The sequence below is a fragment of the Hevea brasiliensis genome, chromosome 4 (genome assembly GCF_030052815.1).
Source record: "Hevea brasiliensis isolate MT/VB/25A 57/8 chromosome 4, ASM3005281v1, whole genome shotgun sequence".
NCBI lineage: Eukaryota > Viridiplantae > Streptophyta > Magnoliopsida > Malpighiales > Euphorbiaceae > Hevea > Hevea brasiliensis.
In genome coordinates this window covers 107,604,737-107,615,486 of record NC_079496.1, presented here as the reverse complement: position 1 = coordinate 107,615,486, position 10,750 = coordinate 107,604,737, and the positions used below count along the sequence as shown (strand labels likewise).

Sequence of the window (10,750 nt, the reverse complement as noted above, 5' to 3'; positions counted from 1 at the left end):
AAAAAAAAAGAATTGCTTGAAATTTTAGTTTTTAAATTATAAATTTATTAAAAATATTTATGGCAGTGCTGGCATCAATTACTATGGTTGGTTTCAGTTTGGGACAAACTTCGTTACAATCATATTAGCAGAAAAGTGCGAGGCAGAAAGATTGTAAGATCACATCACAACCAAAGCATGTCATAAGGATTTATCTGTAAAGATATAAAAGCATGATGATCATAAAGATCACCTGAAACTAGTGTTTGCATCATACTCTCTCATAGGCAAGCATCATGTTATATAACAGAAGACCTATCTATCTATGATAATCTCCGAGTATGGTTTTGGCCCATAGAAAACCAAAACAAGTAGATAGGATTTGTGATTGTTTCAGTAAATTTGCGAAAGATCTGCCCACCAGATTTTTCTCATCATCTTTAGTGTTGCTTGCATCACTTGCTCTTTGAAGTACACTTGCTAAAACAGTGTGTTCTTTTTCTTAATTGTTTTTTTCGATCTCTCTTTTCACAATTGCACTTGGGTTGAGGGTTTTAGGTTTTGGATTCTGAAGAGAAGAAACTGCATAGCTTTCTTACCCCATTTTCTCTCTCTCTCTCTCTCTCACTGTTTTTTTTTTTTTTTTCCTTCTCATCCCATTAGCTTGTCGTCTTAAAATAGCTAAAAGAGCAAAGGAAAGGACTTTTCTCTGAAAATTGGTGCTCAGAAGACCTGCCATGAACAGAATGTTGAACAGAGAATCCAGATATTTTAATTATGATGATTGAAGCAGATGACGAAAGGTGGCGAGGAGGACAGAGAAAGGGAAGAGATGGGCCCTAAAAAGCCTGCGATAGAAATAAGTGACACTGCACCAAAGAGTAATTTGGTTTCCTCTCTCTCTCTCTCTCTCTCTCTCTTCTCTCCCCTCGTTTTTGCTCTTATGTGGCTTTTTTTTTCTCTCCATTTTAAAGTTTAATGGGTCCATTTCATGTATCTCCCCCCATCACTGCAGAAGCTTTTTTTGGCTTTTAGGCACTTTGTTTCTTGCTTATATAATGAGTTTTCTGATATCATTGGTGTCCTTTTTTTGCAAGACCCATTTGTGTTTGTGAGCTTTGAGTCTCGGGCGTGAGAGTCCGAATTTTGGGGTTATTGCAGAGAATGCCACTTTTCTGATCGTGCAAGTGAAACCCACTTTTCTATTTATTTTTCTTAGTGGGTTTTTTTTTTCTTCTGTTTTTTTTTCGGCCTTTCAGAGAAAGTAAATGCCTGAGTCCCTGTTGGCTTTTTCACCTTGCTCTTTCTCTTTTTCGTTAAAAAAACAAAAGTTAGCACTGTTTTCTGGCTTTTGATTACAGTCTTTCATGGAGAAAGAGTAACCAATGACTTACTGGGAAGTTCATGTTGAAGTAGCTTGTCATGGGTTTTCTGAGGAAGCTTATATATAGTGTCAATCATCATACAAACAAACCACTTTGTCTTGCAAGTGTTGAAAGCTATCTCATGTCTGCTTTGAGAAATCCTATGAATCTGAATCAAAATTCTTCACTTTATTGCTGGCTGCAAAACTCTAGTTTCCCAGGTTGGGTTTTTCTCTTGGTCGGTGATAGCTCCTCAGCAAATGAATGAAAGGTCGGTTAGTTTACATGCTTTCAATTTCCTTTGTTTACTGATGAATATTTCCAGCATTTTTCCTATTTGTGTGTGTTGAAATTAGCCGCTCAGAATATGGGCACTTCCATGCATTTATTTAAATCACAAATTTGAGTTTCTTGGCTGCAAATTTTAATTTTCATTCCGTTTTAGCACTGGGTTTGGGTTGTGTTATCCATGCTTTTAGTTTTGTGTGTCTGTGTGTTTATTGGAAGCTAGTGGGATTTATAATATTGTTATAAACTTATAATTAACAGCTCGAAATATGGGCTTTTCCAAGTTCCTAATAGCAGTCCATTTTGAATTTGATCCATGTTATAATACCTTGAGTGGTAGAAAATGTCCTTGTTATCTTTCCTTGCTAGCCTCATCCCTTGTGCACAATTTGGTCACAGTTGTTCACTTCTTTTCTTTTTTTTTTTTAAAGAAATTTAAATTATGACATTGTGATTTATGTGTCTTAAGCATTGAAGGTTATTGTCTTATCAACTACTCCCCAAGCATGGTCTATGGTCTTTAACAGGTCTGGGTTTGTGTGTGTCAGTGGGCTTGTGCAGTGAACGTGATGTGAATGTTGTAAATAGGCTTTCAAAGTTAAAACCACTTTTTTGCATGCTTCCCTGGTATTCCAACCTTTGCGCTTTATTGCAAATTTTTCCAGGTGGATGTTACTTGGTATATAGATCATCAAAAGAACACAGCATATCCCCAGCAAGTGAATTATTGTATTTCCTGAGAAGAGTTCCCAGAGGAGTAAAGAATGAGGTTCTGTAGATGAAAAATGGTCTAATATATAAATTAAGCATGAGAAGATTAGATAATTTTGAAGCTAATGCGGTTTTGCCTCTTGCCTTGTGATTTTATTGGTTGGTCTGATATGATGGAGAGTCGTTTGTTTAGTGTTCCTATGGATATAACCGGCAGGAATTCCATTGCCATGGAAGGAATTGGGTCACAGATAACCCCAAACTCAGTTGTCCAGTTTGATTCATTTGACCTCAACAACCAAAACCAGGCCTTGGAGGGATATACAGTGCTTCCTATGTTGCGAGGGGCACCTGTGAATGGTCTCCATACAGATAATCGGGCTGCAATTGTCAATTCAGAGGTATTAGTTACATCTCTTGAAAGGAATATCATTAGAGGTGCCGAGTTTCAAGAACAATTAGTGGGTGGAACTTCAATATCTGGTCCTGCGTTTGCTACTCTTGTAGCCTCAAGAAATGGTTTTCAAGAAAATCTGACCAACTTACCAATTTCAGAATCTTCAATTTATCCTTTAGAGGTTTTAAGAACTTATGTTCCTAATGACTTCTCTAATGGTTTAAACTCTTCATTTGCGTCTTCTGTAGACTATGGGTGCTGTGAAGTATTTGGTGATATGAATGCTAAGGAGGAGATTAACCGATTTGCCGCTCCTGTAGAGCATTCTGGAAAAACCCCTATAAGGACAGGGTTTCAATCTTATTCATCCATAGGAACTCTGGAACCTAATAGCTGGATATCTACTAATAGTGTGAATGTGAGCACAGATAATCCTTATGCTTCCTGTCATTTTAGTAATGAGCTATCTTTAAGTCTGGCTACATCTCAGCCTTCTGCCATAAATGGGTCTCATGTCCCAGATCAATGCTCAGAGATAACTTGTTCTGGTGTAACACACCACTGCTTGAAAGAAACAAGGTTATGCTCAGAACGAACTTCTCCAAGCAGTAAGGAGCTTTGTCTGAGTTGTGGTTCTTATGGGGCTGGTCAATTCGCACAAGTAATATCAGGATCCAGATATCTTCAAGTAATGCAGGAAATACTTGCTCAAATTGCAACTTACTCTCTTGAGAATCTAGACCAGATGAGTTTATCAACCAGTGGGATCAAGATTGGGGCAAATATACCATCCTCTTCGCGTTACCCTATGGAGGGAAGGATGCATTTGATGGGTCCTGATGAATCGCCTAAGGTGGATGGTAGATTTGGAGTTCAAGTGGATCCAGCACTGCAGAAACGGGCACTGGAAGCAAAGAAGACTCAATTGCTGACTCTACTTCAAGTTGTATGGTGGTTAAATTAATTATTAGTACTATCTAATTCTGTGGTGGCTTTATGGTTACGTATCATGTTTTCTTTGAATGAGACTTGAGCTGCTCTTATTCTTCATTATAATCGATACAATATAGATATAATAAAATGTCAAACTAACTAGCTATGTGGATCGAAACTGAAACTGAACAATTCAAAATCTTTAACACCAAGCAATTTGATCAGGTCAAAAGTGTTGTTGTCCTTGACTTGCTGTTTTGGTTTCACAACTTTCACTACAGTTATACTTCTAATTTAGCTGCTTTCAGTACACTAACTAGGCATCATTGTCATACTATTTTGCAAGGTTGATGACCGATATAACCAATGCTTGGATGAGATACACACAGTTGTATCTGCATTCCACGCTGCAACTGAATTGGATCCTCAAATACACACACGATTTGCTCTTCAAGCAATTTCTTTCTTGTATAGAAGCCTTAAGGGGAGGATCAGCACCCAAATCCTTGCTATGGGAGCACATTTTGATGGTGGACGTGCAAAAGAGGCAGAAGGATCTCATGAAACTTCCTATTTCCAAAAGCAATGGACACTCCAGCAACTGAAGAAAAAAGATCATCAGCTATGGAGGCACCAGAGAGGCTTGCCGGAGCGATCTGTCTCAGTGCTGCGTGCATGGATGTTTCAGAACTTTCTTCACCCGTGAGCTCTCTTACTTGATGACATCGTACGCATAATGTTGTGCATGGCTTCAACGTTAGTGAAATGAATTTCAGAGGCTTAACATTATGCCCCAAGCTTTAGTTCTAATACATTTGGTGCATCTCAGGTACCCTAAAGATGCCGAGAAGCATTTGCTCGCAGTCAAGAGTGGACTGACAAGAAACCAGGTATATATCTTGGTTTCATTTAACCTGAAAATTGCATGTACATTAGAAACACTATAATAATTGGCTTAATGGGGAAATACATATGTAGTGATCAAAACATATAGTTTGATGATCTAATAATTTCTTTTGTGATATTTTGGTATATGATGAGAAGGTTTCCAACTGGTTCATTAATGCTCGAGTTCGATTATGGAAACCGATGATCGAGGAAATGTGTGCTGAGATGAACAGGAGGAAAGTTCGGCAAATTGAAGATGGAACAAATAGCAATCACAGAAACCACATCAGCAATCTAAGATTTAATGTGAATTAAAGTTGAAGGTAGATATGTATGGCAATGGGACAAAGCTTTACATATTGTTCAATGGACGTGAGGAGCAGAAACATTCATAAATTGGATTCAACTGTATATAATGCTCCATAAAGTTGGATATCACAGCAAAAATGATCGATTAATGTTTAGATGTCTCATCAAACAATCCGAATCCAAGTGAGTTAGATGCAATGGAATTATTTTTGTATGTTCATCGCCATCTTTCTTTCTTTCTTTCTTTCTTTCTTTCTTTTTTTTTTTTAGGGGTGGGTGTGGAAGAGGAGGGTGGGTGTATGGCATTTAATGTTTGTCTTGATATAGAAAGAAAATTGGAGGTGCGTCAATAGCATTTGTTAGGTGCCTCACCGGAACGGGAACACAATGGGGCTACAACTCCCACCATCATTATATGAGTGAGAGGGTGATGCTTTCTCAAGCATCAAAAAAAAAAAAAAAATTGAGAGGATGATTGAGATGATGATAGATGCCTGGCTGTTTTGCTTGAGTGTGTGTATATATATATATATATATATATATATATATATATATATATATATATATATTCACGGATTGTTTGGTAATAATTTAAATTTTTTATTTATAATTTTTATTTAAGACTTCAATCTATTAAATTATATATTTTAGTAAAAATTTTAGTTATATTAATATATATTAATTTTGTAGTATTTAGCCTAAATCAAACTAGAAATTTTGTATGTATAAATTTTTAAAAGATATAATTGTAATTCTTGACTCAAAAGATCATTAATAATGTGAATGCTTAAGTAAAAAATATAATTAAAAGTTGAATATCTTTAAAATAGAAATATAATTTACGAATGTATTTGATAAATTATTTTTAATAGTCATGTGGAGATAAAGTTGAATATTTTACTCGAATTTAATATTTTAAAAAAGACTCTTAATATTTTAATTTTTAATTATAATAATGTCTTTTAAAAATTGAATTTATAATTAAAAAAATTAAAATAAAATTTCAAACACAATGAAGATAAAAATAAATTAAAAGATAACTTAGTTTAAATAAAATTATTAAATGTTATCTAATATCAATAATTAAATTTATAATAAAAATATATTAAAATAAATTTTTTGAATAAATTTATTTTTTTTTAATTATATTAAGTGTCAAACAACGCTGGATACCAGCGTTAAATTTGGTTAACAATTTTTAGTCTTTAATAAAAAAAAAATGGCCCCAAATCCTCTCCCTCACCCTCTCCAAAACCCTCCCCTCATCTCCACCCAGAACACCGCCAACCACCCTGCCAATCCTCCAAATCCTTCACAACCGTCACGGTATCCTCCTTACACATCTTTCCACCAAACCATCTCTCAGAAGAGAAGTTTGCCAATGCTATACTTTGACAACTTTCCATCAGATTGGGATGTCAAATCTGTATGGCATTCATTCTCTATGTTTGGTCAGATCATTGATGTCTATATCCCTAACAGATTAAACCATAGAGGAAAACGTTTTGGGTTCATTAGAGCCCCTACGATTGTTCACCTTAATGAGCTTCTGGATGCAATCAATGCTATTTGGATTGGTACATATAAGCTTCGTGCTTTTCTCTCTTGAAAAGGGCACAAAGGTCTTGACATATGTCCAAGCATGCCTCGGCAGGTTTCACAGTTCTCAAACCTAGTTGTAGAAGGGAGATATGTGGCTTCTGAAAATTGTCCAGATGAAAACAAAGAGTGTTTGGAGCGTTCTGTTGTTGCTAAGGTTCAAAATGTGCATTCAATCCCAACCTTGCAGACACGCATTCTTTCTCAGCAAGTCTCATCAATAAAAGTTTCTCCAATGGGTGGTGATCAGGTATTTCTTACTTTTGATAATAAGGAGTTGATGGAAGAATTTTTAGCTGAAAAATGTTGGCTCCAACAGTGGTTTGTTGAGGTCAACCTTGGCAGTCAATTTACGCACCATCGAAGAGGCTAGTATGGTTGCGTTTGCCAGGAGTCCCGCTGCATGTTTGGACTTCCGATTTCTTCAATTGGGCAGGAAGCTTTTTTGGAGATTTCATTTCAATGGATTACCACACTCAAGCAAAAAATAGATTAGATTCAGCAAGGATTTTAATCACCACAAATCATCAAGGCTTTATTAACAAAACTATTGTAACAACCATTGACAACATGTGCTTTCAAATAATAGTATCTGAAGAACCATGCCATGAGATCTTTGCATGGAATAATCCTACCAATCAACAAAATCATTACTCATCATTAAAGGGCTCTTCTGAAGAATTATGGGCAAGAGAGGATGATGATGTGGGCTCTCACAGCCAATTTGTTGATGTGTCATCCAATGTGGTTGCCAATAATGATACACTTGGACTACTTTCCTCTGGTAGTGCCTCCGAGCCTATGGAATCACAACCTTTGCATGTTAAGCTTCCTAGCACATCGTGTCCTAAGCTGAGCTACAACTCTATTAATACTAGAATATTGGATTTCATTCCCCAAAGAGCAGCTGAGAAATTGGGTTCCCGAGTAAACGCCTTACCATCTTCTCGCATGTGTCTAGAGCCTTCCACTTTTGAAATTAAAATGATGACTAAGCAACCAATGCTAGAGTACCCTCCCTCTCTCAATGTAGAAGAGTTTGAGCATGGAGATAACTATCTATCTACAAGTTATGTCTCTAATGAAATTCAACACGTGGATAATGAAGTGGACTCTTCTTATGAGCCGCCCGCCTGCAATAAAGTTGGATCACATGATGGCAGCTCAAGTCTCTTAAGTGACTTACCATTGTCACATTATAAAGTTAATAGGCTTTTGAAGCAAAGAAAAGACTCGAGGGCTATAGTTGATTTATGGGACTTATATCCCAAACTTTCCTCTGGTGGTAAGTTTAAGCGTCCAAAATCTAAGCCCAATAAAGCCTCCACAGCCACTAATAGTGACATATCGCCTCCAAAATCTAAGGCCAATAAAGCCTTCACGGCCACAGACAGTGATATTGCAAGAATGAACCACCAGTTATGTAATACGCCTAATGAAGCTTCTATCTCAACTACTCTCTCTTCAATAAAAGAAGCTACGGAAACTATGGAGTTGGGCGAAATTTGGGGTTAATTTTCGATGGGGACCAAAATGTTTATCTTGAGTATCTTGCAAGCCAAATTTCAGTCGAGAGGTTACTTTGTAAAGCGAAGAATTGACTCTTCTTCATAGCTGTTGTTGCTATGCTATCTCATTCTAGGTGCTTTTGATTTTTTTCCTACTATGATGTTTTGTTTTTTCACTTGGAACGCTAAGGGTTGGCGAGCATTGATGCGGTTGATCTTGATCTTCAGGCTGCTCCTGGATGTGTTGGATTTTATTGGTATGCAGATAATGCAATCCATGACAACTAATTAAACGGAAGGAGAGGCTTGTACAAAGCGAATCAATAAGCCCAAGGAAGAATTTTAACTTTGATGAAGGGTCCATAACTTTGATGTGTTTGGAGAATCAAGTAATGGAAGAAAGTTGTTAAAGGAAGAGTATTGAATATTTTTAAGTTGCTATTTATTTCTTTGTTTTATCTTGCGTATATGATGGTGTAAGCAAGGGTTGGAGCTGATGATCTTCAAGATCTCCTCTCGCATTCTATTGATTTTTAGCTTCGGGGGTGCATCACTTCGACTGGAGATATCTCGGTTTGGTGTCTGCGTGCTATAGTTCATTTCTACGGGCCCTTGAGTCTTTTTTGGTGGTTTTATGTGATCTAAGTCTTTCTATTTTCCCTTAGTAACTGCAGAATGTTCTTGGTCCTTGCTTTGTGTGATTCATTTTTGTCTCTTATCTTGATGCTAAGTTTTCCTTATTTCATTTAATAAAATTTCTTGCTTATCAAAAAAACAATTTTTAGTCTTTAGCTTTCACATATATATATATATATATATATATATATATATATATATATATATATATTAGAATAGATAGCTTATCTTTTTAATAATATTAATTATTTAATTATATATTAACATTGATTAAAATGTGTTATTCATTTTTTAAAGAAAATTAAAATTTAGGAGTCTAGCGTGTATATTTAAGTAGTGGTGAGCATTCAATTCAAACCGAATCAGAATAAATGAAAAATTGAATCAAATCAAATCGTTCTATTTTGATTCGATTCGGTTCAAACTTATCGGTTTTGATTTTTTATTATTTTTTAATTTAGAATTTATTTTCAAGTTATTTGATCTATTTTTAATATTGGTTTGAACCTAATAACTATTAATCAATGAAATTAAACAATTTATATATATATATATATATATATATATATATATATATATATATATATATATAATTACATATAATTCATAAATTTTTTCATAAAAATAATCAATTTAAAAATCAATAAAATTATTCAGTTCGACTTAACTGATTTTTTTCTCTTTAAAACTGAACCTAACTAAAATAATCAAAATTTTTATAATATAAAACCGAATCGAATCTAATTATTTTAAAAATTAAATCAAATTATCGAATTAAAGCGATTTGATTCAATTTATTCGATTTAAATTAAATAATAGTCACTCTATATTTAAGTATTAAGAATTACGAAACACTCATTTTTTATTTTTGATAAAGTGTTTATATCGAACTTTTTTTAAAAATATTTATTCAATATTATATTCACACCTATTTTATATGTATCTATACGAGGAATTATTAGGTGTTCCCAGTGCACATACACCTTCTTTCACAATCATATGGGATTCACTCCCTGTATAATAGAAAGGATCCATTCTCTGTGAAAGAGAGAGCACTATTTTTTAGTGCTCCTGGTGTACCTAATAATTAGCCGTATCTATACATATTAAAAAATTAAAATTTGAAAATTTTTAAAATATAAAATAAATATAACTTTTCTTCATATTAATTATATTTATATTACTATTTATAAAATATATTATTAATTTTTTTTAAAACATATAATTCTTAATTTTTAATTTATATATATATATATATATATATTTGGGTAATCGCATTCTTCAGGAGCCTCTTGGAATTTTTGGCTTACTTTTTCCGTAATATCTGTGGTGTCTCTCACTCTCGTTTTGGTGTGGCGTGATTGTTCCTGTTTCCTATATTAATAATAATTGAGATGGCTTTAAATCATCACATCACATGCAGATCTGATTTGATTTGATTTTAATTTTTATAAATTATTTTTATTATAAAAGAATAATTATAAATATATTTTTATATTTATTTTTTAAAATCATATATATCGACTGTTGTCAAGAAAATAAATTATAAATTATTATGATGAGAATAAAAAATAATAAAAAAATAAAATTAATTCAGTTGACATAATCATAATTGTTTAAATTTTTTTCTATCTTACATGATTTCAAATTTATTATAACGAAAATTATTAAAATTTTTTATTTTTATTAGTTAAAATTTAATAATTTTATAATTATATATATAATTTTATTTTTTAAAAAATATTATACATTTTTATATATAAAAATTAAAATTATATTTTGTATGCGTTCATAAAATAAATTATAAATAGATTAATTATATATATATATTATAAAGTCATCAATTTTTGTTTAATATATTTTTTATAAAATTTAAATTTTTTAGTGAAACAAATACTTTAATTGATAGCAACAGTAGAATCCACCTCATAATCAAATACCTAGTGAAAAGGAAGGTCTCGTTTTCATGGACTCTTATAGAATTCCAGGAAAAAAGAAGAATCCTGAGAATATTCCAAGAATGAAACACAGGCAGTAGAGTTTTCAAGGGATTTCACCTTCAGATATATATATATATATATATATATATATATATATATATATATATATATATTTTTCTCTTATAAATAATGCAGGAC

The 10,750-nt window shown here is 33.2% G+C and overlaps 1 protein-coding gene across 3 annotated transcripts; it reads left to right on the top strand.

Annotated features, from left to right (window-relative positions):
* The first annotated feature begins 253 nt into the window (after positions 1-253).
* Positions 254-5,095, top strand: LOC110647171 (BEL1-like homeodomain protein 3). 3 transcript variants are annotated; one of them, XR_009148292.1, is made up of 5 exons: positions 258-1,614; positions 2,297-3,685; positions 4,019-4,428; positions 4,502-4,562; positions 4,717-4,778. XR_009148292.1 is itself a non-coding variant. In XM_021800877.2 (5 exons), the coding sequence occupies exons 2-5, from the start codon at positions 2,468-2,470 to the stop codon at positions 4,873-4,875; spliced, it is 1,794 nt and encodes a 597-aa protein (XP_021656569.2). In that variant the 5' UTR covers positions 270-1,614; positions 2,297-2,467; the 3' UTR covers positions 4,876-5,095. The 3 variants fall into 3 exon arrangements, 1 of the variants encoding a protein (XP_021656569.2); XM_021800877.2 differs by having other exon boundaries at positions 270-1,614; positions 4,019-4,374; positions 4,717-5,095; XR_009148293.1 differs by lacking the exon at positions 4,717-4,778 and having other exon boundaries at positions 254-1,614; positions 2,297-3,690; positions 4,019-4,374.
* The last annotated feature ends 5,655 nt before the right edge of the window (positions 5,096-10,750 follow it).